The sequence below is a fragment of the Antennarius striatus genome, chromosome 1 (assembly GCF_040054535.1).
Source record: "Antennarius striatus isolate MH-2024 chromosome 1, ASM4005453v1, whole genome shotgun sequence".
NCBI lineage: Eukaryota > Metazoa > Chordata > Actinopteri > Lophiiformes > Antennariidae > Antennarius > Antennarius striatus.
Genome location: NC_090776.1, coordinates 2,507,594 through 2,535,145, shown reverse-complemented (window position 1 = coordinate 2,535,145; position 27,552 = coordinate 2,507,594). Strand labels below are relative to the sequence as shown.

At 47.4% G+C, this 27,552-nt stretch overlaps 1 protein-coding gene across 1 annotated transcript; it reads left to right on the top strand.

Annotated features, from left to right (window-relative positions):
• The first annotated feature begins 7,016 nt into the window (after positions 1-7,016).
• On the top strand, positions 7,017-25,817 carry adamtsl5 (ADAMTS like 5). The gene is made up of 13 exons (XM_068343247.1): positions 7,017-7,719; positions 13,933-14,002; positions 16,022-16,176; positions 16,313-16,373; positions 17,536-17,641; positions 18,646-18,773; positions 20,957-21,080; positions 23,114-23,200; positions 23,672-23,835; positions 24,471-24,681; positions 25,054-25,185; positions 25,354-25,425; positions 25,495-25,817. Exons 1-13 carry the CDS (start codon positions 7,712-7,714, stop codon positions 25,815-25,817), a joined length of 1,641 nt encoding a protein of 546 aa, XP_068199348.1. The 5' UTR covers positions 7,017-7,711.
• The last annotated feature ends 1,735 nt before the right edge of the window (positions 25,818-27,552 follow it).

Here is a 27,552-nt window from a genome sequence, read left to right as displayed (position 1 = left end):
TCTTTTTCCTCCATCAAGAACTTGCTCAGGTTCTGGACTGCATCCCTACCCTGATTCAGCTCCTGCTCCAGCTGCTCCTTCTCTGCCTGCACACTTGTTTCTGAAGGTCATCGCAGTCAGGTGACTGGCAGGTCTTGTTCGCCATCACCGATCCCTCCAGACCCTGGATCTTCTTGAGACTCACAGAGTCGTCACCCAGCTTTTGTCTGAGTTGTTTTTCAAGCGTCTCCATGGTCTTTCTCTTTCGCATATTGAGGAAGAACAACAGCGTCTTCTCTGCGATGTCAAAGTGGACCTTGTCCATCGTTGTGGTGCTCTTCATCATATCTCAAAGGACCAATTTTCTTCTGGACATTTCTGCTATCTTTGTGTCAGTAACTCCAGGCATCAAGACAGTGTCTGGAAACTAACTTGGGTCGGTCTTTACAGAATAAAGATTAAAGGATCAAATGAAAAATTCCACCTCTTTATGATCTCTTTGTTGCTAGGATACCATCTTGTACACATGTGCAAGACACACACTGTTATTCCTCATACTGATATTGTTCTGGATTTGATAATTGTCTGGTCCTCACTTGTTTCAGTAGAAGAAATGTAAAAGGTATTGCCGCCACCTAATGGTAACAGGAAGTCCACTCAAGGATCTGAGGCCATCAAACAGGAAGTTGGTGTTGAGTCATCTAGCCTATCCCATAACCCCAGAGGGTCGTTGAGGCACCACAGACGACCCTCAATTGTCATCATATGGTGTGTCTTGGGCAATTAAACCTGGCAGTGCCCATCCATCTCTAGGTTGGATGCAGTTTAACGTCAAACCCAGTGGGTGTTGAGTCACCAAGGGAGGTCAAATGCTGGTCAAAGGTTGGAGTTGTCATCGTCTGATAGTGGTTACAAGATTAGTTATAGCAGACTAGCACCGAAACCACAACAGAGCTGGAGTTTGTCCCACCCCTGGGTGGCAAGCCAAGCGTAGGAATCACCCTACTGCAAGACCTGGGAACAGGAAGTCTACCTGGGTTGGCCTTTAGTACCCTGTTAGGACAGGTACAAGGAGCAGATTACTGTCTCTGAGAGCCTTTTACCTGGTCCTTCACTTCTCCCGTTACTGAGCCGGTGGGGGTGGGACAATGTAGACCAATTTTGGCGGATGGTAGTCTGGCTGGTACTGCCTGGCAGGTTTTGTTTTCTTGGGACCTGGTTGGTAAGACAGACAGCCTCCTACAACCAGTGTCTCCACTCCTCAACGGTCAACTTAACTGCTGACAGTTCATGGGCCCATTATCATAGTTCCTCAGAGTAGTCTCTGGAGAACCTGGCACACGTGGGTCACATGACCCTGCTTGGACCTGGAGAAAATGAGGATGTCATCCAGTTACACAAACACATTGACATTGAGCTTGTCTTGGAGTACATTTTTGACAAGGGCCTGAAAAACTGCGGGAGCATTAGTAAGGTCGAACGACATGACCAAATATTCACAATGGCCACTAGGGGTATTAAAGTCTTTCACTTGTTCTCCTCCCTAATATGCACAAGGTGGTCAGAGTTTCTCAGGTCCAGCTAGGAGAACATGGTGGCCCGTTGCAAAACTTTGAAAGCTGGGGATATTGATTAGAGTCCAAAAGACGCCAATCAATATAACCCTGCACTCTCGCGCTCTCCGCCGCGAGAGTGCAAAAGTTGACTGAATAATTGGCCAAGGACCTCCCACCCTGGGAGATAATAAGAGGGTATAGAGTTGTTTATTCTCTTTTTATATTGTAAACAAGTCCTCATATTCAAGTTGTACCAGGATGACGTGATTTCATTGGATGAACTGTTCCTTTAAATGTTTCATGTGTGGAAAACAAACTCAGGGGTGGTCACCGGGACGCTGACCCTGACCTCTCCATTGGGTGGTCGTGAACGCGGGCGGAAACCTCGCCTCACCGCCGTATCTCCATCTTTATCCTCTGTCTTGTCTGCTTCCTGGTGGCCGCATCACCTCTTTGTGTTCCGTGTAGATTTGATCTATTATAGTTGCATCCAGCCCCTCTGGGAGGAACTTGTCCTCCATCGTCCTTCATCATCCGCAGATGTCTCCATGTTTTCTATTCATTCCCGTTATTAACTTAAGATGAAGATAAAAGGGCGGGTCTTGGGAATTATATTTATAAAGCCGTTCTCAACTGTACTAATAATGGAGAGTAAATTCAGAGATGTGGTAGAGGGACACAGGCAACTTGAGGTAAACGACCGAACTAGAACTCTTCCTGTCGTCTCTCTGCTCGCGTTTCTCAAACCGGTCCAACATGAATGCGTTCCGCATCTGGACGACCTCAGTCTGAGGAGAACTCTGTTTATTCCTGTCATTTATTCCTCCTGGTGTGACATCTAGCGAGGTCTTCAGGAGGCGTGAGGTCCGTAGGAGAGACGCCAGGGTCACGTCATCCTGGACAGAGGCGGCAGATGTTTCCTATCCAGCCGGCATGAACTTGAAAGGACCAGACGCTGCTTACAAACTCCGAAATCTGGTTCACTTTCACAAAAGCACTGAGCAAAAAGCTGTTTCCTGTTTCATCACGGCTCTTCCTCTTCCTCCTGTTGTCACCTGTGTCTCACGATCGTCGCCTCCTGCTGCGTGGAGGCGCCGATGCGCCTTCACCTCCATACCCAACCGGCTCTATGCTGACAAGACTATATTAATGCGAGTTCTGGAAATCATGTCCCGACCCGAGTGCAGGTGTCTCAGTATCCCCTGGAGGGGCCCTTCGGGGGACCCTCTCTTTGGGAACCTCTAGGATTCCTGGTTGTTGGACTGTTGCGTCTCGCCGGATGTGTCCAGTGTTCCAGATCTCTGCCCCCTAAACATTCATCACGTCCTCTCGTTCTGCGCTCTCCAGTGTGTGTGTGTGTGTGTGTGTGTGTGTGTGTGTGTGTGTGTGTGTGTGTGTGTGTGTGTGTGTTTGGTTTCCGTACATAAACTTTAGTGGCAGCTGTTAAGCTCATTTTCCGGGACCCAAACAGTCCAGTAAATATAGTGGATGGTATTTACTGGAGGTTTTAAGTGTGTGTGTGTTACTTTCTAATGAACAGTGTTAGCGTGTTAGCGTGACGAAACACACGGCTTCATGACTTCATGCTCGAGCCTCTCCGTCGGTGACGACTTGTGGAATTCTCTCACACCTTCCTGCCAGCAGTAAATCACCTCTCTTTGGTCCACCTCCGTTGTTTTTACTTTTATGCTTCCCGTACATCACCCCCCCCCCCACACACACACACACCCCCGGCCGTCCTGGTACAGCCATTAAACCGGCCTCACGTCCTAAACGTGTCACAACATCCCAGTCGGGTGTTCGCTAATGCGTCGCCAAGGTGACGGATGGCGTTTGGGGGATGAAAGCAGGATATATATCTGAATATAAAAGCCTGTCATGTCAGGCAGCACACACACACACACACACACACCGGCTTCTTATACCACCCATGATGCACTTCTTTAGCTGAAGTACATATCTGGAATAAATTGAACCCACCCCCCCACCACCACTGACTCCCCTCCTCCCCACATCCTCTTGTCTTGACAGAACTCTCCAACATGCCTCTCCTGGCAATAAGTATTTTTTTCCACAGAGGGAAGACGGATCGTAATCACCCGAGCGTTGTCCAGACCTGCACGCCGTCTCCTCACAGACCCGCTAGCAGCCTGCTGGGCAAACGTGTGAGGAGGGAAATGGCGCCCAGATGAAACGGCGCTGCTGTCAGGGATGCTCACGCCGTTTGTGTTTTCGATTTAAAAGGAGAAGTTCACCCAAAATCTACACTTCAGACCTGATCTCCAATCCCCAAAGACTAAAACATCAAGAAGCAACCGATCGGCTTCACCGTCGCCACTTTTGTCTTTTGCAAACGTTTCCCTTCGCTGCCATCTAGTGGTCGTGTCTGCATCTACATCAAGGATGTGTCTCAGCGTTTGTGCATTGATAGAAAGGACTTTTTGCGTTCACATGGAGCACAAACGGTCTTGAAGTCGACACTTTTTCATTCTAGAGCTTCTCGAGTTCTCGATGCCGCAAGAACTTTACGCACCTTTCTCAAAAAAAAACGGCGAACGCTAATGCTTTTTAGCATCTTCTTCAGTTTTCTAGGACAAGGCTGCAGATTTAGACACCCCTCCCATCTCTAATCGGGTTCACGCTGGTTTATAAAAATAGCAGGAAAAGAAAACTCCAACTCGACATTCCTGAACTTATTAAAACCTTTCGCCGTGTGCTGAACGCGTTCGCCGTCCGTTTTTACATCTGAACCGATGTTTACGGCCTCGCGTCAAACGGCCGCGTGATTTGTTGCATCTCTTTGTTCTGCGATGTTTATATTCCTCCTGAGCGTAATTCTTTCACCGCTACGCAATGCAGTGGCAGCTGAGACGAGGTAATGGCTTCAAGAAGTCGGTCCGAATCTCTAAAGATGATTAAATTATCGTTTTTATGCTGGATTAATTGTCCAGTCTTTTACGACCATGTGTTCTTCCTGAAGCTAACAAAAAGCTAATAACAAGCTTTTTGGCGTTAAAAAACCCAACTGATGGCGGATTCCATCTTCTGGAACAAATACGAGGTCAGTTTAGTTATTTCACTTTCCCTTTTTGGATTTTAAGCCAAACGTCGAAATCGCGTTCCGACTGGACGTTCCATCCGGTTTCATTCGAAGCACGATTAATCCCGCCAGCAGGGCGGCGCTGTGTCCACATCGGGGGGTATATATCCGGTGTCAATGCTATGACATAAACAGGATGGACCTCTTGAATCGTCCAGGTGTGCTCCGACATTTAAAGTGTCTTTAAATTTCACCTTACAAGCTAAAACACATTCCACTTCCTGTCTGCAGCTGCGTTCAGGCGTCTCAGAATGCGTAGGACGTTTCGCACCAGCAGCGGCCCCCTGTCATCAGTACCGGTGGATGAAACCCAGTCCCACCTATCATGACCCCCCCCCCCCCCCGTCTATTCACAATGGCCAGCTGCCAAAGCCTGAAAGACACCGGGGCTGAAGGATGGGAGGTGTGACACTCCGACCCCCCCCATAATGTCTCTGAGGAGCGTTTGAGAGCTTCTTCAGCCTCTTATTACAAAGCAGCATGCTGGCGGCTGCCAAACGCACCTCACATGGAGGGGGGGGGGCATCAGTGCATAGATGTGATGATTACTGTAAACACCGCTATCCCTCAGGTAAACACGCAACTCAATGGAGATGGAGTGGGGGGGGGGGGCAGGAAAATGTCTCTACAGGCCAGGACAGGCTGAGAAACCTGGAACATTTGACTAATGATTAAATCCAAAACGTTCAGAGGGAGCGCCCCCTGCTGGCAAACCGGGTGTAAAACTACATCCCCCTGAAACAACAGGTGAGAAAGTTATTATTCCGCCCCTGAAAATAGTTCCTATAACAAACACACTGTTTCCTCCAAGTATTTTTTTTATTAAGTCTTCCGATTGGAATTTTTCTAATTATTTTTCTAATAAATACATTTTTTATTTCTGCTGCATTTTTCTAATTTTTTAAAATTTCTGCTGAATTTTTATAATTTAGTTGAATTTTCCTGCATTTTCTCAATTTAATTTCTTTATTTCTGCTGCATTTTTGTAATTTTATTGTTTATTTCTGCTACATTTTCATAATTAATTTTTTTAAATTTCTGCTGCATTTTTATATATTTTTTTAGATTTCTGCTGGTCGTCTGACTTTCCTGTAGGTCATCAGTACCGCCCCTCAGACGGCGGCGCCGTGGCGTCCTGGGATCTAAGTTATATAATTCAACATATTGACATTAGCAACACGATCCTGTGTTCACAAACAATCCACCTACTTACCTACACTTTGTCGAGCTGATGCTAACAGCGCTAACTGATGCTAACTTATGCTAACTGATGCTAACACCCCACCGCTCTGCTAATGCATTCAGATAAAAGGTCAAGGCCGCGTGTCCAATCTGTCGCTGGAGCTCCGATGAGCCTCCGCCGCCTTAGCTGTGCTTAACGGATACCCGGGTTCACGGAGAGGCCACGGGGGGTTGGGGGGCGTTGCTAGGCCAACCGAGGTGTCCCGTTTGTTTTGCTGGACCAGCATCATTTAAAACCTGAAGCGACCCGGGTGTCGAGGCGTCGTGCATCATGACACACGTCGCTAAACGTCAACCAGAAGGAGATCCGGCGCGTCCGGCGTAACGATCCGTGAGAAACGCACACGGTTACAAAACGGAAAACTTTCCGACACGCTGGTTTGGGGCGATCCGCTTCAGAAAGGTGTTCAGACAAGTGGGTGTCGTTTATCTCCCCCGAAGCCGTCGCCTGGGGAACCGGAGGACGAGGATGAGCTCACGCCGATCACCTGACCGACCTCAAGAATTCTCATTTCGTGCGTCTTGGATCCGTCGTCTTCCTGCGTGCAGCACAGGTTAACCCTACGAGGCCTGGAAATGTGGTTTGAATCATCCCCCGCCCCCCCTCCCCGGCCCCAACAACCAACCAGTCCCCCTGATGACATCATCCATGACTCACCGGGACCTTCAGAGGTGGGCCTCGCTTTGTGGGTACGTTTGTTTATGAGTGGGGAGATTTAGTTTCTGGTTTTTGGGGTGAATGGATCTCCTCTTTGATGACGTCACCATTCGCTCCAGACGTCAAAAAAAAAAAAAACAAACCCCATCCTGAACTGTTGATGGATCAGTTATTCCAATTTATGCATCACAAACCAGAACCAGAAATATGAATTTTTAAATTTAAAAAAAAAATGCTGCAAAAAAAAAATAAAATTTAAATGTGAAAATAAAAAGTTTTAGAGTCCAAGTTCACTTTTTTTTTTTCATGTTTCTGAGGCGTTGCTTTCACCTGACCTCACAGGAGCTGCTGGGCTGTGATTGGACGACAGAGGCGTGTTTACTGAAGGAATGCAGCGTTCAGGTGGGGAGAGAGAGAGGGAGAGAGAGAGAGGGTGTGTGTGTGTGGGGGGGGGGGACACTCGACACAACAGCGGCGCGGCGGCGCACACTTCAGCCAAAACGCGGCTGAACCGGCGGAGCGCTGCCGGTGTCTCTGAGTGTTCTGTCCGGGGGGGGGTTTGCTTCCACACTGCGCGTTTGGACCCAGATGGTCCGACAGGGAAATCCAGGAGCCGGCTCGTTGATTCTGGAGGGATTTATCCGCACAGGGGCTGCGTAAAAGTGGAATCACCTGCCTGGAGGCGACAGTAAGACTGTTCTGGATTGGGGTGGGGGGGGGGTTTAAGAGGACAAACATCACTGCGTTCTGTTTGGAATAAGGTGTGAATCCTGATTGATTTTATTATTAAGAAGAAACTGAAGAGAAAACTTTGTTCCAGAGGATTTTTTTGCGCCTGAATGTGCGCCAGAAGATGCGGCTCTTCCCGCAGTTTCCTTAAAAACTGATGCGGTTTTTTTTGGGGGGGGGGATTTAAGTGACGCAGCTCCACAGCTGAAAGTGAAAGTGTGAACATAGAGGAGAAGAAGTAAAAGAGAGAGAGGAGGAGGAGAGGAGAAGCACATGGATGGTTCTGGATCTCCGATCCGTGCGTCGAAGCGACCTGCAGCCGGGATGCGCTGCGCGCCTGAGCCGCGACGTTTCTCACCATGATCCGGGAGCCGAACCGCACCTGACGACGGATACCTGAACCCCACCCCCACCCCCGAACTCCTCCAGAATCCACCAAGATCCACCATGAAGAGGTAAGGTGAGGTTTCCCTGAAGCTCGCAGGAAAGGTGCGCAAAAGCTGGATGCAATGCGCAAGTCAGTCTGGATCAGTCGGTTCGTCTTTAGACACTATCTGAGGTGGCTTTGGAGCTTCTCCCAGGGCTGGGATGGATCAGAGGTGACACATTCCTGTCACATGTTTGCAGGAGAAGCTGGAAAATAAAAGATTTGACACTTAACTTTTATTCTTTAGGTTGCAGGAGGTTTTTTTCCTCCTCTATAAAGTCACACTACTGCTGTGGGGGGGTTGAGGTAATCCCTCTGCCACACACTATCTACAATATCCCAACTCCTGGCTCCACATTCCACCCATCCTGTTGCTCTGCCTTTATCTCCTAAATGTCAGCGGCTATAAATACCCCTCTCATATTTGATCTAATCCCACCAGGCGCTGCAGGAAGGCTCTCCCAAAACTTTTTGCACGCAAAATCAGTTTCTTTAATCAAAAAGAAATGTCTTCCGATGGTTTCCCCATCAACAACGCATGCAGTTAATTAGCAGATCAAAAATGTGTTTCTGTGTCGGGAGAGGCTCTTGTCAGGAAAGAAACATATATGTGGAGGGCCCAAAAACTCCAAGAGGAATGTTTGTTTGGGAAGGGGCCATCAGCCACCACGACCAGATTTAATCTACTTATCATGGAACGCTGAGCATATAGCTTCAAAACGAGGACTCTAATTTGGTCCTACATGCGATGATGTCACTGCCGTGGGACGGAGCGTTTCTTCCCTCGTTGGGGTTTGGAACCCATGAGCAGGATGGTAGTATTCTAACAGTTGACTCTTGAAAAATATGGACATTTTTCGTGACGGATCCCAGATGTCAGACAAAGATCTCCCAGGAAAATGGGACGCTGTTTGTCTGTTTGTACTTTGAAAGATCAATTCAGCCCCAAAAATGGTAACGGAGCGGCGACACTCTTACCCCCGCGATGACGGAAAGTCAGGAAAAACATCCCTTCATCATTCAGTTGCAAAACTAAACTGAAACGACTCCGTCGGGTTGTAGCTGAGGCCTCTGAACTCGGATGGTTGAGCTCCTGACCCCCAAACGTGTAAATAACGTCTTTTCAAATCGCGTTTGGGTCCCCTGGGGTTCCATTGCCTTCGACGCTGGACGCTAAAAATGGCAGGAAAAATGTGATCCTGTGGTCTGTTTCCACTTGCAGGAACCACCTGAAGGTCTCGTTGTTGCGAACAGACGTCACCAAACGGCTCCCGGTCTTATTTGACTCAAATGAGTTCCATCTCCGAACCTCCGGATCGCTCCCCGGTTTATCCAATCAGATTGCTCCATATCTCCTCCGTCTTAAAGAAGGGCTTCAGTTTCCAATTTATTTATTTTGAACCATACAAAAGACCTTGAATGGAATCTGTAGGCACCAACGCACTCATTGAGATCTGGAAGTGAATGATGTCTGATTTCTATTCAGGTGCTTCATCTTGGCGGTCCAGGTGTTGTTCTTATTGGCTCACAGCCACGGTTCCAGTAATTAATAACACTTGTACTTTTCCCGCGATGACAAATCAAATCGACGGATTGTTATTTCCAGTCACGGCTCCGAATTCCGTCCGAGCTCCGACTTTTTATAACCCGACAGGTTCGCTCCCGCGGGGGAAAGATTCCCATTGGTTCGTAAGCAAAGCCGCGTCTAAAAACCCCGTAATTCCGCAGCTCTCTTAGATCAAATCCGGTCATTATCTCCTCATGAAGCAGCTTTTGAAGGAATCTCTGAAACAAGCGAACAAAACGAGGACTTGTTTTGAGATTTAAAACAGCCGCAAAACGATCATAAAACAACCCCCGAGCAGCAAGATCCAAATCGATGCCAGAAGTCAAGAGTCTTCGTTGTAGCTTCTGAGCTAGCAGCATTAGCCGTGAGCCGTGTTCGGACTCTGTTGAAGGATATAAATAACGTCTTTTCAAACCAAACTGTCGCTCTGGGCTACACGGAGTTGTGTCACGTCAAAACCAGTCCCCCTTTTTCTTCAGTTGTTGCCCTGTTTTCCCAGAAAACTGGAGTTGGTTCCTCATCTCTGAGGGGTTGAGGTCACAACGACTCCATGTTATGTTCGCATTTGGGGTTTAGGGTCAAACCTCAGTCGTGTCTGACGGATGTCATGTCGCGTCCCACCACAACATTCCGCTCAACTGAGCGCTGTTCCTGCTTTACTTTGAACGCGATCGGCCGGAGCACATGGTGTACCGCTCTATGTCAGAGATAATAATGTGATGATAATGAAGTCGGACGAGCGCGCTCGCTGATGGACACGGTTTCAAGGTTCAGTCAGATAAGACGAGTTTACGGCTGTGTTTGTGTGTCTCGGCACGAACCCGATGGAAGTGCGCGGTTGTGGTATCTATCGCTGTTGCTGCTTTTTCTCCAGGCTGTCAACGTCTTGTCGAAGAAGATCCTGAAAGAACTGACATGGATTTTGAGGGACGTGTCGGCTCGGCGCCAAAGAACGACTGATTTGGTTTTGGTGGCGATCCAGATCTCAGATTTCTGCCTCCTTTCTTGCCGCATTAGTGCCTCTAAACTATAATTATAAAGCAGATGGAGATAAAAATGTCAGAACCTCCCAATCCTGTGGGCACATTCATGGCTTACAGACAAGGATTGAAGTCTTAAATGCGATGTTAAGTGTGGTGAAGCCCTTGTTGACAAGTGCCTGGTAGGAGCAGTCATTACCATCCGTCGCATCTGTTTGTCAGGTTAAAGGTTTTGCTGATCGTTTGCTCTTTCTTTGATTCTCCCGAGAGTCTTTGGCGTGTTCTCATGATCGTTAGACGACCTACTCCAGTCAAAAGTGGCTGTGAAAAGATAATCTGATAATCCCTGAGGTATGACGGTGTTCCAGGTTTGTTCTCCCTGTCGTGGAAAGAGTGAGTTAAGTGCAACGGAGCGAAGGGGAAGGGACCCTAGTTGAGCAAGAGTTGGAGTCTAGACACTTTGGCATCAACAAAACCAACAACACGATTCGAGGTCTGTCTCCTCCGTCTGTCATTTCACACTCCGTCGTGGGTGGCTTGTCCGGACGCACAATAGTATTTCATTTCCTCTCACGAGAAATGTTTTAGTGTATCTTGAAGCCAGGCAGCTGCAGTGCCGCAAAGACCCCCCTAGTTGTCTTCAAAGATTCTCGTTGGGTTGATGGCTGCCGAGCGTTCGATTGTTGTCGCCTTATTCATAGTCAATGCAGAACCCCGGGGGTCACCCCCACAAAGTCGTCACACTGAACATCTGCTAGGACTTGTGTCAATTCATTCAGCAGCATGCTCCATATAACCAGCAGACCCTCCACCAAACATCGGGTGGGTCACGGCTAAATCTTTGGATGGGGTCAAGGGTTAAGACCGGCCCCCAGTTGGAAGAAGTATTGCTTTTCCAAACTTGGTGGGTGTGCAGGGAAGTGCCTGTAGGTCACATACAGAAACACTTACGTCCCGCATAAAAAGGGGCTTTGGTCAGGTGTCTCGCTAAGGTCAAAGTGCGCAATCTCACCTGTGCCCTCTGAGCAGAGCGCGGTAGGGGCATCGGGGTAATTGAATGGTAACGGTATGGAGCTGTTGTTTATTTGTGCAGGGTGGGGACGCCGGAGCTACCTGTCTGTCAAGGTGTGTTTAAGCAAAGGTTCTTGAGTTCAGTCGTTACAGAGGATTTATCACGCAGGGCGGGGAGAGGCCACCGCTGTCTCTGTGAGGGTCATCCTTTCATCAGAAGACATAAGTGCTAAATCGTCCAAGTGCTTTTTTTCAAGAGATTAATCGACATTCAATTAATTTTTTCGTCAGAAAGGTGCAACTGACTACAGATTATTACCTCTGTTCAGGATGTGTTTACTCTGGGTGAGGGGAGATAAACAGGACTAGAGGTTCAATCCTGGACACCGTCATGAAATTTTGGAAAAATTTGAGGCAAGACTGTAAAAATTTTGGAAATTGACTGAAATTTCTTTTTCCATTTTATTTATATAGAAAAATATTCATGTAGAAGTCTTTTGGTCTTGGTTGAATATTTCGTGTCGATTGCGGCGCGTATTTTTCTTTCTTTCTTCGTCCGTCGTTTGTTTTGATCGACTGACGTCAGTCAAAACAAACAAGGAGTCTCGTATTGATTAGAGCCATTTCCCTCTCCCTGCCCCGGAGCTATTCACTAATGTGCTGCTATAGTCTTAATGAGAGCAGGAGGAGGCGGGCTGACCCCTGGTCACCTCTTTAAGGGCCCCTCTGGGTGGGGGTGGGAGGTGGGGGGGGGACCATTCATTGACCAGAGCTGCTGTCTTTTCATGTTCAAAACTGAAGTCAAACATCAATTGAAACTGAGAGAAGCGACGTCACCTGTCTGGGGCGCCGCGTTTATACGAACAAAAACAGACAAAAAGCAGAGGGCGTCGCCTGTCTGAGACAAATGTACCTCTGAGAAGGTAGAAAACATCAAGCACATGTCTATAACTAATGATAAACACTCCACCGATGCTGTAAGAGGAGGGTTTCAGTGCCTGGCCTGAGACCGATTCCAACAATGCATCACCACCATGGCCAAACCAATCGCCAAACTAAATAAAGTTGATGGAAACTGAGTTCTGCAATCTTTCATGCAGTAGTTGTCGCAGTTCCGATAGAACAAATAGGTGTTAGAAGTTTATGGAAAGGTTTTTCTGAAAGTTCTTAACGCTGAAGATGTTCTTTTCAAAGCCGACTCCTCCTTCCTGTTTCTCCTGGGTAGTCCCATCTCTTTCTCATAATGAAGCAAAGACGTGGTAAGAATGCTGATAACGTCTTTCAGGGTTCTAAACACATTTCTTTACCTAATAAATTGGTACCACTCATCAAAGATGCGTCGGCGTTCTAATGGCTCTTAGGTCATAAAATGAAGTCTTTGCAAGAATGAGCTGTCCTCTTACATCCGTCATGAGTCTAGAGTCCTTTGCCTCTTTCGGTCAAAGCGTCCTTTCTTGCTCGTCTGTGATGAATTCCCCCATGTAAGGCCAGGAAGGGAAGGGCTGCTCAGCCAAGTGCAAGGGAGATGTGTATCCGTTAATTGGACAGGGCAACTTCTGACCTGGGACTGAGCCAAAAGCCAACTCCTAGAGATTTGGAGCGGCTTGTGTTTATGGAACGGAGGGAGATAAAAGAGGCAGAAGAGGATAGATGACCGACGGGGGACAAAGTGGGAGAGAAGGTCAGGAGCAAACCAAATAGAAGGGATTAAGTTGCTGTAATTTTCCAAATGAAACCCATCAAGTATTTACCTTAGTGTGGTAATAAAAGTGATGCATCCGGTCCAATAAGGTCTGACAAACTTCTGCTGTGAGTAAAGAGGTGCCAGGAAGTAGTCAAAGAGAGGGGCTTTCCAAGAATCACGCACTTACCTGTCCTTTAATGACTCTCAAAGTTGCCCCAAGGTAAAGAAAAAAAAAGAGACCAGTCAGCTCGAAGGGCAAACAAAACCGAAATGACTCAACACAAGGTTCAATGGCAGGCTTATCAGGTAGCGCCTCAGACATGGCTCATTGTGTTGGTCCAACGCTTGTCTGTTGGGGCTTTTTGCCTGAAAGTGAAGCCAGCGTTGAGGTAGAAAACCATAAACAAGTGTGTTTGCCCTGCTGTCAGAACTGGATGTCTGTTCCAAGTATGTTCTAAGAGGATCTACCAAAGGTTAGTGTCGGTTTCATGACAATGCAGATTGGCCATGCGGGGCTTTGCCGTTTAAAAAGGTATTTGTTGAATTAGTAGATACTGTGCAACAGAAAAAGAATGAAGTGTCTTTGGTTCTCTGGGGTTGCTTCATCCTCTTTTGTTGTCTTGGTCTGCTTTGCTCTTCTTACGAGATTCGTCAGACCTCTGATCTTTTGTGTCCTGACCAAGCGGGCGGTCCTGCCTTTCGGTCTTGCGTGGGAGTTAATAAGACTCCCTTGGGGTGAGTGGGAGAATGTTGACAGGGGGAATTAAAGTTACTTACCGGATAGGGGGGCATTCCTGACCTTGGCTCCAAAACCACGGGGGGTCCTGGGGACGGTGGCTGTTACTTTCAGGGTAAAAAGACCTTTAATGTCCGAGATATCATTGATTTCTGAGGTATCGTCTTGTTGTGTTTGAATGATCTGCTCTGTGATGATGATGATGATGATGATGATGATGATGATACCAACTTCCTGATATATTGCCATTACTCTGTCTCTAGGAAACAGACATTGTGCCTGACCTTCGTCCTGCTGGTCGTTGCTTCCATCTGTCCATCATCTCTGCAGAGTGTAAGTCATCATCATCAACACAGCCTTCATCCTGCCTTCCTCTTCAACAATTAGAGGTTCTAATGAAGCTCATTTGTCCAGAGAAAGAAAACAGCTCTCAAGTTCCACTGGGGAAAGTCCAGCTCATTGAGATAATAAACCAATTAAAGCTCTGGGGGCGGGTCTGCTTGGGGCTGATTGTGGCTGATTGAGTTGTTTTTGTTGCATGATCGTCTTGGAAACAGGGTCCCTATTAGCGGTTAGCAGCGGTCCTCCTAGTCTGTTCGGACCCTGATTGCTGCGGCAGCATCCATCACCGTTTGTCCTGTTGTCATGCCGACGTAATCTTTAAACATCCAGGATGGCAGGGGGGGAACATGATGAGTCGGTCACGCCTCTGGTGTTTCCTTCACGGCGGAACGTTCTTCCAGTCGGGTGAGCTGAAGAAGAAAGTTTTAATCTCCGGGAATCTGGACCGTAGAGTCCAGGAACGCTTCACCTTGGAGGGTTTCTCTCTAACGTACGCACTTTGCTGGAGGAAGGTGGTTGGAGGCTCTGGGGGGGGATGGGAGGGGGGCAGTTTAAAGGTCAAAAGTCACCTTCATTCATCTAGAATGCCGGCCGACCTCGACTCCAACTGTTATCGACGCTAATTTGGCCGCTGGTTACACTAATGAGGGCAACCTGGGATGACCCGCCATAGCACAGGTCACCCCGAGCCGAGGGTAGCTCCAGTCCGACTGTTTTTCTTCTTACTGTACAGAAACAGTCGGGAAACAGGTTTATGCACCAAAAAGGTGTCACGACTGAGGTTTAACGGACTATTAACGACATCTAGCTGCACATTTTATTACCTCCACCTTGGAGATGCACGAAAACTAAAGTGTGTGTAAGGAGTTAAAGCGGGCTCCTGTGTGAAAGCGGTGGGAACGCTGCCAGCTCCTCCTCCTCCGGGGCGAAAACTCTGGAATGTATTAAAAATCACTTTTGTGATGTGGACGCGATGATCGTCATTCACCAGGAGCACGAGGTTCGTCTGTGCTCCATCGGCTCTTTGAAGCGATTTGATCCTCACTGATGAATAATTTGTCACTTAAGTACCGCAACACACTTCTTCCTCTGTTATACACACACACACACACATCTACACACACGGAGGGCTTAGAGCTTCTGACATTTGCGTGTTGTCGCCTGACGGCGGTGAACAACACTTCAAACCAAAAGTGATGCCAAAATTTAGTGTTTCTAATATAATATGAGCAAGAAATATATATATAATGACGGTTAAAGACAAATTATGTGTGTCGATTTTTATATATTTAAGTTAAGTTTTTAGTTTACGTCTAAGTTCCTGAAAACATCAAAGCTTCTCTTGTCGGACTGAAATTCGTAAAAAGAAAATTCACATGTGGAACAAAAAAAATTGGCCTACTTTTATTGTGAAATATTCCTTCTTTTTTTTTCTCAGTGTCTGAATAAATAATTAGAATAATGGTTCATTTACATGTTTTATTCTTCATTTAGCCCAAAAATAATAATAATCCATCCATTTTCACATAGATGAGATTTGGGGTACACCCCAAATATGACGCCAGCTCAAACTGGGACCCCCTAACCTTTTATCGTTGAAAATAAATCAGAGGAAAACTGTCTTTAAAGAACCGAATAAACTGGTTCTGGTTCTGGTTCTGGTCGTGTTGTGTTCTAAACGCCGTCAGCTCTCCTTCTGGGACAACTTCCTGCTCATTGCGGCGCCACGCTCCATCCCCGTCTCCAGACAGCGACGTGCGTCGACACGCATCCGACCGCAGAGTCTCCGTCGTGATGCGTTCATGACAGCGTTTCGCTGAGTCAGCGATTGTTTTTCTGAGTTGTTAAAAAGTTCTTTCATTCTGCGGAACAGAACTTTTATTCATGACTCACAGACTACTTCCAGATCAGGTGCTGCTGAGTCTTTACTTTATGAGCTTTATTTCCCTAGTTTGTTGTGTTTATCGATCATGTGGAATTCTGGGTAAATTAAATTCTATCGTATTGCAGTCGGGCCCTTTGAGCGAGTCCTCATCGGGTCGCCCGACGCGTTTCCGGCGCCAGCTGCACTTCCGGAACGAGTGGGCGACATGGAGCGGCTGGTCCGTGTGCTCGCGGAGCTGCGGAGGCGGAGCCTCGCTGAGGACACGCACCTGCATCACCAGGTAAGACACACCCACATCCTCCAGGTGCTCTTTTTAAAAAAAATTTTTTTGTTGTAATTTAACTCCAGATTGATAAAGTTTTATTCCATCACAGTCTTTATACCAAACTTACCCCCGTTTGTCTCCCGTATCCCAGAAACCCCGTGGGCGGGCCGTGCGCCGGAGACCCCAGACAATACAAGATCTGCAACACCAAGGTCATTTTGGCTCTACGTGATGTTTGATTTCAGAATAATGGATCATGTTTGCCGACACGGGCGTGAGCGAAGCAGGTGTGGAACTCCAGGGCGTGATCTGGAATGTCGCTGACATATTAACCCCACGTTGTCGCCGCCGCACGCCGTTTTGCACGGAAGGGATTTACCCGTGATGTGCTGCGGCGTTAGAAATGTGCTGCGAGGTCAGCGGCTGAGCGTCAGACAATGTCTGGCTGCGTGTGTGTGTTTGGACAGCAGAGCCGCCGTGACCCCCCGTTCACACACACACACACACACAGATGGGTTAAGGCTTGTTTAAGCTCGCCCCAACGCGTGAACCGGTCGCCTGAATGTATCCAAACACACTCCTGACTTCCCTCCCGGCTGCGGCTCATGCAGATGATGGATGATGCGTCTCCGCGTCCCGCACGCGTGTTTTTCCGAGGTGTCGATGACTCAAACGCCAACCAGCCAATGGATGATGTTGCCGCTTCACCTGGGGGTGTGGCCGATGGGCGGGCGTGACGCGGGGACGACATGACGCCTGTCAGGAAGGTGTTTTACTCCTTGTAGGTGTTGATAACGGTTGTCATTCAGTCCATTAACCTGAAACGCTCCGTAATTGACGTAATTGTTGAGCTGAAAGCAAAAAATTTTCAGAAATGTTCAGCTAGACCCAGAAGGTCTGGATCCAATCTGGATCTTCTAGGGCCTCTTGATCTGGAATACGTCTGGAGGAGGAAATTTGAAGGTGGTGCTGATGGGACCCCCCTCCTCTCGTTTTATGAAGTGTGGTTGAGGGGCCTCGGTGATGATCTGAGGGTCGGATGGATTCCATCAAGGATCAGGAAATCCGAGACGAAAACGTCTGCGGCTGTGAGGAAGATGATTTTATTACGATATTTGAACGGTTGATAAATCAATTCAAAGAAACTTTATTAGTCCCAATTTGTGTGATCAAGACTTTATTTGATCTGCAGGCATTGATGAAGGTCACACGTCTTCCTCACCTTGAAAGCTTTTCATTTCCTTCACAGTTCAGACGGGTTAATGGTTTAAGTTTGTGTTGGGGTGAGGCATGACATTTCATGTGTGTGTGTGTGTATGTGTGTGTGTGTGTGTATGTGTGTGTGTATGTGTGTGTGTGTGTGTGTGTGTGCAGGACTGCCCCCCCAGCTCCGAGGACTTCAGGGAGATGCAGTGTGCTGCCTTCAACGACAGACCGTTAGTGGCTGGAAGCTCCTTCAGATGGACCACATTTCATGGAGGTCTGTGATTCCATGGTGACCAACATACCATAATACACCACAAACAGTTTGTCCAGTCTGGGTTCAGGAGTTTACACTGGTTTGATCGATGAAACCAGCGTCAGTTGGACGTTCCCGGTCAGCAGCATGTAGCTGGTTAGCATCACTTAGTCAGTTAGCTACATCCACCTTGTTACTGTAGAGTATTTTCAGCACTATAAGGCGCACCTAATAGCCTTTACTTTTCTAAAAAACCGACAGTGCACCTAATAATCCAGTGCGCCTTATATATGAAAAGGTTTTAAAATAGACCGTTCATTGAAGGTGCGCCTTATTGTCCAGTGTGCCTTACAGTCCAGTGCGCCTTATAGTCCAGTGCGCCTTATAGTCCAGTGCGCCTTATAGTCCAGTGCGCCTTATGGTCGGGCGCGCCTTATAATCCAGTGCGCCTTACAGTCCAGTGCACCTTATAGTCCAGTGCGCCTTATAGTCCAGTGCGCCTCATGGTCCGGCACGCCTTATAATCCAGTGCGCCTTATAGTCCAGTGCGCCTTATGGTCCAGTGCGTCAGATAGTCCAGTGCGTCTTATAGTCCAGTGCACCTTGTAGTCCAGTGCTCCTTGTAGTCCAGTGCGCCTTATAGTCTGGTGTGCCTTATAGTCCAGTGCTCCTTATAGTCCAGTGCGTCTTATAGTCCAGTGCGCCTTATAGTCCAGCGTGCCTTATGATCCAGTGCGTCTTATAGTCCGGTGCATTTTATTGTCCAGCACATCTTATAGTCCAGTACGCCTTACAGTCCAGTGTGCCTTATAGTGTGGAAAATGTTGTATAGTCCAACGTCACGTGACCTGCTGCACTACTTTAGCCCAATCCCACTGTGTTGTAAATTGGTCTTCCACACCTTTGTCCACTCTCTCTCCACCTCCGTCTCCTTTCTCGCCCTCATCCCTCTCTTTTCCTTCCTAACTTCCGTATTTTCCCACAATAAAACTAATGAGCAACTGACCGCCACCCCTCCCCACCAGGATCTAACCCCTGTGAACTGAGCTGCCTGGCCCTGGGTTACAACTTCTACTACAACTTTGGCCGAGTGCTGGACGGCACAGCGTGCGACCGAGAGCCCGGAGCAGTGTGTGTCAACGGGCGCTGCCTGGTGAGTGACCACAACTTAGTTTATGATCCCCGACATCCCAAAACCGATGGAACGACCAGCCCAAAGACGTCAGGATGGACGGTGTTCTGCCTTTATTTAGTCTCGCTGAAGCGTTGCACCCCCAAAAATGCTAAGTTTGTTGGGTTCATTGACCCAACAGGGATGTTTTCGGAGGTCTGAATTTGCAAACTTTTACAAACAGACTCCAGATTTTAATCTTGTCAAATTAAAGGTTATATTTTTTGCATGAAGGACCTGTTTATTCCGGATATGTGTCGTTATTCTTGGACTACCTGCGCCTTATGGTCCTAAACACAAAACCAGTCCAACAGAACAGATTACTACCGGGGGCCATTCATACCTCTCCCAGGTCCCTTTTAATTAAATTAAATCCCAATCGAAATTCCAACAAGAGCTTTCAGAGCCTCCGCTAAAGCCGAGCGATGCTTTTCTTTGCTATTTTTATCCGATGCCTGTATTTAGACATGTGCGACATCGAAATAACGTCGGTCAGGGTTCTATTCAAGGCATTTGGATCAACTTCAAAGTTCCAGGGTTCCGTTTTTGGCAAACGTTTTGCTGTTCCACGAAGTTTTATCATAATCCCTCAAAAAAAAAAAAAAATCATCTCCTGAATCCAGATCCACACGTCTCCCGCCATAAAAACCACCCTCCCCCCTCAGGTAAACCAATAGTGACGCTGTTAATGATGTTGGAACCAGTCCAGTTCCTCATGGGTTCTATAAGGAGTCGTGTCACACGTCCGTCGCCGTGAGGAGAATGGGACGTTCACCGGATGCCTGGAATAACTGGGAGTGGGAGCTGCAGCTTCTTCCGCTCATTCCCACCCTGTTGGGGCGTAAGTGATGTTGACCGGTGTGACTGGAGCTCCCGGGGGGAGCCAACGCCACGCTGTGCGTTAGGGCCAGAGGGCCTCATCAGTGTGGACGCAGCCTTCAGCTGGCATTACGGTTCTCCTGGGCACAGAACCCAGAACCCAGAACAGAACCCAGGACCCCCCCCCCCCATCCGTCCCTCTCACCCTCACACAGATGGTGGCGATTGGAAATGAAGCCGCGTCCCGCGGGCAGATGACTAGCATGTGTGTGTAATACCCACCGGGGGGGCAGTTATTTATATACCAGAGACCAAGATCAACATGTTGATGTTTATTTCTGTCTACATACTGTAGGTGTGTGTGTGTTTTTGTGTGTGTGTGTGTGTGTGTGTGTGTGTTTGTGTGTGTGTGTGTGTTCATGCTAATATTTGGCGTGCTTTGTAAATAATTGGATTTATGGAGTCAGCACAGCAAAGGGCCTGAAACAGGAAGCAGATGCAGCCTGCAGCTGGTGTGTGTGTGTGTGTGTGTGTGTGTGTGTGTGTGTGTGTGTGTGTGTGTGTGTGTGTGTGTGTGTGTGTGTGTGTGTGTGTGTGTGTGTGTGTGTGTGTGTGTGTGTGTGTGTGTGTGTGTGTGTGTGTGTGTGTGTGTGTGTGTGTGTGTGTGTTATCAATTAATCCGTGCTAAAGAGGGCTCCTTCATCTGCTTGTTTTTTCCTGCTAATAATTCACAACAGGAAGCACGCTTTTGGTTTTTGATCATGTTGTGAAAATAGAATAAAAATAAAACTCGTTTCTGATCAAAGTGGCAAATTAAAAACTGAATCATCGATCAACTGATCGATTCTCCCCGGATGTTATAGTCTCTAGTGAGCATCATGGTTTTTAAGGGTCTGCGGGGGCCGATTAAAGGCTCTTGCCTTGGACCCCCTCCCTTGATTGGTTAGTCCTCGCGGAGCGGGACATGAAGAAAGCGTCGGCTGTAATCTATCGAGCAAAGAGCTTCATAAAGCATCCAGCTCACGGTCGGCGCTCTTTGCTCTGGCATTTTAACGTTTACAGAGACACCCCCCCCCCGCCCCGAGGACCCCGGGGCTGCCGTCTTTCCCCAAAGTAAATGTTTGTGAGGAGAAAATGACAGGGAGAAGCAAATAAGAGGAACGACGGAGTGGAGTTGAGTTATGGCTGAAAGTCCAAAGAGACAAAACAAAAAGTAAAGTTTGGAGTTTCCAGGGTTCCAAGTAGGAACGCCGCTTACAGTACGAACAGCGTCCAGCCAGGAGCGGTTCCTCAATGTCTGGTTTTCCACATGCATTCATTAAAGTTTGTCTTTGTGTGTCGCTCAGACGCCGGGATGTGACTACATCCTGGGTTCCAAGCAGAAGGAGGACGCCTGTATGGTGTGTGGAGGACAGAACACCACCTGTCTGCATCACAGGAGTGTGTTCCAGAGCAACGGGCTGGAGGCAGGTAGGATACACACACACACACACACACACACACACACACACACACACACACACACACACACACACACACACACACACACACACACACACGCAAAGAGCTTCATGCTCGACTCAAAGCTCTAGACCAGTGGTCCCCAACCCCCAGGTTGTGGACTGGTACCGGTCCAAGTGACCGGTACCGGTTTAACACAGAATAAATTATCGCTTTTTTTTAAGTCTTTGGAAGTATTAAAGGTAAAAGAGCCAATGAGGAAACCGAAGAAGCGAACATTTGAACATAAGGAAGGTTTTTGTTGGTGTGTCTTTAAGTCAACGGTCAAATAACTCAAAGAAAATGCCACAAACCAGGCAACATTAAAAGTCCACCAATCGATTGGCGAGAGTTGAACAAATAAGCTGCCTCTGAACCCATGTGACTGTCAGTTTGCTTAGAAATGTCTCTGTAGACTAAAATACGCTCCTGATGGAGGGAAGTAAATATTTGTTGTGTTGTTCGAAGAGAGAATTGAGCGTTTAGTGTTTGGAAGTCGAGGCAAACATCTAGAAGATGGCGTGCAGGCAAGTGTATGACGCATAGTCGTCATTCAGGAAAATCCTCCCAGCTTCCCATCGGCATGGCGATGAGCTGTTGTGGAATTTCTATTTTTGGGCGGGCATCAACTCAGACAGCGGCGTGTGACACATCTCAGGACTCCACCTCCAACGTTCCTCCACGACGGTGAGAAGAAAACAGGCTGATAACGGCGGCTTTGTTTGGGTGACTCCACGACCCTGGGAGGTTTTCCGTCCTCGTGCAGCTGAGAGAACTTTCCTCTGCAAGGTCAGATGACCTTGAGCTTGTCGCTGCCAGCCTGTAAAGCCAACATCGCCTTGGTCGTGGCACTACGTCTCCATTGAGCTAACAACGCTTCAGCATAGTTTCTCTGTGAAACTAGTAAACAGGGGCAACGGGAGCGAAGCGCTCGCCAGAGTCCACAATGCCCGGAGGTCATCCTGCGGATACGATTCGCCGTCGTCGCCTTGGAGACGCCCCAGCCTCCTTCTGGCTGAGAAATGAAGTATCACTCAGTAAAAGATGGTGGAGATTCGCTCCATTCATGAATAGTCTCGGTTTGAGCTCATCACACATCCACTAGGGGTTAATCATTACTGATGTCATCGACTCTGATGGTTTTATAATGAGTCTGAAGCAAAGAGAGGCTGCTGGTATCAATCCAGAGGATTATTCATTAACACTTTGAGCTCCTTAGAGGAATTATGATGGAAAATATTAACGAACGGAGCGGAGCGGTGTACAACTCAGAGTTGGTAAAAACAGAATTTAAAGACAATTTAAAGACAGATTGGGATAGATAGATGGATGGATGGATAGATAGACAGGTAGATCGATATTTATTGGTAGGTAGATAGATACGTAGATAGATAGGTAGGTAGGAAGGTAGGTAGGTAGACAGACACGTATATAGATACCCAGATAGATATGTAGAGTAGATAGACAGGCAGATAGATACCCAGGTAGACAGGTAGATAGATACCCAGGTAGACAGGTAGATAGATACCCAGGTAGACGGGTAGATAGATACCCAGGTAGACAGGTAGATAGATACCCAGGTAGACAGGTAGATAGATACCCAGGTAGACAGGTAGATAGACAGTTGGTGGCTTGATAGATTGATTCTTATCAAACAGAGGTCCTAACATGATGCAGACACAGCGATGAAATGGGATGCTTCTGCTTCACACACATATGAACTGAATCCATTAAAATAATTGCACTCAATAATTGCGGTTAGCTCCAACAATAGCATTGGGTAATCGCGTAATCACCCACAGACCTGTAATGGTGACTAAAAATACACGCCGAGCCCCTTTAACCGTTAAAGCATGACTGGAAGTGATGAAGGACCATCAGAAGGTCGACTCTGTGGTGACGCTGTTTCCAGTGAATGTCGTAAAACTTGAAAAATCTTCCTTTCATCATGTGATCAGTAAGCGAACATTCAAACCAAGCATGTAACTGTCTCTGTTTGTCAGGCGGACCCTTTGGATACAACGAGGTGGCCATGATCCCGGCTGGAGCCACTCACATCCGAGTCACCGATAACAGCAGGAATTATCTGGGTAAGACTCACCCCGTCGCCGGAACGCCGGACGCCTGGCCCGCAGGCAGCAAATCCTGGCCCTTCAAATTAAATCCTCAACCTGGAGACAGACTAGGGGCCACATCTGGTCTCTGGACCTGTTGTGTCTGGTTTCCTGGCAGCTTAATAACCAAGGGCATCTATTCTCATCTTGGTTTATGAGCTCAAAATAAAACGGGGCCCAATCCGGCGCACACTGTGGTCTAGAAAGATCGTAAAAGCTTTATCTGACCGCTGAGGCCAGGCAGGTGAAGGTAGTTGTTTCCATTTCATGTCATGGAAAATCCCTCTCCCAGCTCCGAAGAGAGACAGCTGCCAGTTAAATATAGCCTCCGCCCGCCTGTTGTTAGCATGACACGCTTATGTGGAAGTTATTGGTGCACATTTAAGAAATAATTATCTCACTAATCGCGCCCCAACCTTGCTGTCAACACCTCCTTCCCTGATCCAGCTCTCCAGAACGGCCGCTCCCAGTTTGTCATCAATGGCAACTGGAAGATCAGCATCCCGGGAGAGTACAACGTGGCCGGAACCAAGCTGCTCTACCGGCGCTCCGCGGACACCTGGGAAAGCTTCGAGGTGCCGGGACCCACCCGGGAGGACCTCCATTTAATGGTGAGAGGTGCAAGATACTGGAACTGGACCGTTTAGTCCACATCTGGTCTCCGGAACTGGAACTTTATTTGATGTTCTCACAGCTTCTGTTGCTGCTGTTGAGTTTTTTTAAACTATGAATATTTCCTTTAGTTTATATTCAAGTGGGCGACTAATCTTGAATCTCTGATTTTGCTCTCATATCGAACAAAAATATGGATAGAACAACAACCCGTATCTCAAATAACTTGTATCTTGAGGTACGATTGTATCTGAAATGGGAATATTTTGGAATTGTTTCTTCCTGAGATCCTCGACCCAGTCTTTAGATCAACGGAGATAAAATCCTCCTCCTCCAGCTTCGTGATTTCCTCTGCTTGGGTTTATTTTCTTTAATTTGTACTAATACCTGTGTAATCCTGAAACTAAGGTCGGAGTTAACCTTGATCCGTAGGGTTTAGGAACCATTACATGGGTACAAGCAGTAACTGATCCCTGACCTACCAACTGGGATCACTGATCAGGTCTTTGAGGCTCTTGAAACATTTTGTGGACAAGAAACTTCCTCAGACGGGGACAACTGAATGTAATCTACAGCATGAGGTTTAACTGAACTCTTCCGGGTCTTGATGTTTCCGTGCCGTCCTCCTGTGCAGGTCCTGGCGACCGACAGACACCCTGATATCGAATACGAGTACTGGTTGCCCCCAGACCAGTATGCCCTGCACCATGGCAGGAAAAGTCCTCTGCGCCAGCCTCACCACACTGCCAACTACCTCCCCTGGGATCAACCTGCTACCACCACCACCTCCACCACCACCACTACCACCACCAGGGCTCCTCCAGCCACCACCCGACCCTACTGGTGTAAGTGGAAGTGGGTTGTCTCTGGGTGTAGATAACGACTGTAAAACAATCTTGTTCTCTGGCGTTCACACAGACATCTGCAGGCAGCCTGAGGACCAACTCTTATCCAACACCGTCATAAATCTGAAGAGCCTGCCTGGAAAAACTCTCCAGCTGATGGATTCATGCCAAACGCAATCTGATTCTTGTTTGCTGTTGCCAGAAATATTCTGTTCTCTTTGTGGAACAAGATTTGATTTCCAGTCGCTGACATGTGTTTTTTTTTAATTTTTATGATGAGTATTTTCTGACGCTGTTTTCTTGTTAAATGAGACAAACCAGATGAAAACATCCAACCATTAATGTTAACACCGTGTGATTGGTGTCCATCAGTCCTCAGGCCGGCGAAGCCTCCACGTCAGTCCTCCCACCTTGGGCCTCCACAGCGCCCTCATCAGCCCATCCTGCCCCGTCTGGAGCGGGAGGAGAACCACAGGAACCTCCTGCCTCAGCCTTCACCTGGGAGTATGTTCTATACTTATTCGAAGGCTGTCCTCATCACTGTCTCAAATCCGTCCATCATGACTGTCCTCACCACTGTCCTTTAATCTTTGCCCTTCATTCTGTCCAATAAGACATTCGACAATAAGGTCCTTGAATCCTGAGCTTGTTCCTTCTTTGTTTCCTGTGCAGAGCATTGTGGGCAATGTCTGCGGGTTAAAGGTCGAAGGGAACGCAAGAGGCAGTATTGCCAGAAGGATTTTGGTGAGTCTGAATCTTGTAGTTTTCTTGAATACTGACGTGTAAATGACCATAAATATGTTTCCCTGTTAGTTTTCCGGGGTAAAGTCCTGGGGAAGCTGTACCGAGGCGAGGAAACCCGATACGACATCCAGATCATACACACCTACCGGAACCGCTTCCGCCTGGAGCACCGGGAGTTCCTGTGGTCCCCCAATGTGTGCGACTGCCCCCGCCTGGAGGAGGGTAGACAGTACATACTGATGGTGCGTCGTCACATCAACTACGAGCACACGCTAAACCGCATCCTGCTGGAGGAGGACAGCTACGTGGTGCCGTACCGACCCCGGGAGGACGAACTCCTGCGACCGTTGGAAAGACTCTGCAGCAACAGACCAGGCAAACAACCGGCGTAACGGAGGGTAGGAGACAAACTGGAGGTGTCAGAGAAAGACTTCAGGAGGTCTTCAGACTTCTCAACACCAAAAAAGATTTATTTAAAAGCCTGACCAGCTTCCTGTAACCATAGAGAGCACTTTAGGTGGACGCTCGTGCCCACCTTTAAACACCAACCAAAGAGAAGAACACTGACCACCTTTTCCACGGCTGTTTTCTCACTGCTAGCAATGGATTTTATACATAATTTGTTTTCGTGTGTGAACTGAGAGGAAATAGTCACCGTTCTGGCCTCGTTTGCTGCTCATTTCTGAGGATGCGTTGTGCCAATTTTGATGTTGCATCCACATTTCCAGCAGGTTAGTATTTAACATGTAGCAGCAACTCGTTCGTATATCGACATTCAGACCCGCTAGGGCCGAGACTTAAAAACAACCTGCAGTATAAGGATTCAAAGATGGACTTTTCATTTATTTTTAACTCAAGATACAGAAATGTGTTCTATTTAAGTGTGAAATATGAGTTTAAACGCATCACCTGTGTCACCTGGTTGCTGCTGTTATTTTTATGGCGTGATAAATCAGGTGTCGTTTGTGCGAAGTGAAAGAGAAGATGAAATATACAGTATTTTATCACGTGTCACTGATTATCTACAGATATACAGTACTGACATATAATTTTGATGATAATCACTTTGAACGAACTTTGCAGTATGTTCAGTAATCCGTTGTGCCTTTAATTTTTTGCCTTTACATTTACGGTATTTTCTCACAAACCTCATCTAAAAGTGCCAAAAAGAAGTTCTTTGTACATTTTTTTGTATACCGTTGATGTACTCTGCCGCTCATGTAAAGTGTTAAAATTGTAAAGAAATGACACAGTTCGCCCAAAGAGGGGTAGGCTAACACTTTTTTAGCTATGAAGCTACTGCGTTGACATGTTTTGACGAAATGTGCTTCATAGATTGTGAAGAAAATTGGTGGGAAGTTAGCAGCCATCAATCCTCGAACAGGTCCTCACCTTCCTCAGTTGTCAGAATGAGTGTTACGATGCTGTTTGGTAGACGCTCCAGAAACGAGTCTTGAGCAAACAAGCTTCACCCCTCTCTCCATCATTTAGGGGAGGGGGGGTGGGAAAGTAAAGACTAGTCCTTTAATATCCCACGATCCAACACACCAGACATGAGACCAACAGCGTTCGTAAGAAATCCATGTATTTACAAAACAGATTCACATCTACAACGAAGCAAAATCTACATTACAAAGCAGATTGAAGACTCTAGACGGGTATTTGTTGACCGTGTTGGGGGGGGGCGATGGAGAAACCACTTCCAGGTTTCCAGATCCATGAACAATGAGGACCAGAGGGCCATTTCAGATTCACCTCAGCTTCTTGCAGACGCAACTATTTCATCTGAAGGCATGAGACAGAAAGCTTCCATCCCTTCTGCAAGTTTCTGCGTTTTCAAGCACTCTTGGTTTTCAAAGTAAAGCGACACAACAGAAAATGTAAACAAGGATCCATCCATCCACGATGAATTGAGAAGCTGTGAGAAGCTTTTCTTTGTGGGTCAAACAACCCTAAAAGGTTGTTAAACTGGGTTAGCTGCCTCTCGATCGCTCGCTGAGATAAGATGAGACAAAATCTATTATTCCCACACTCTTATCTTTTGCTTTTGGGTTTGGAAATTTTTAAACGGCGTCATTTACAAGTATAAAAGATTGATTTTTAAAAATTTTTTTTAAAAAGGTTGCA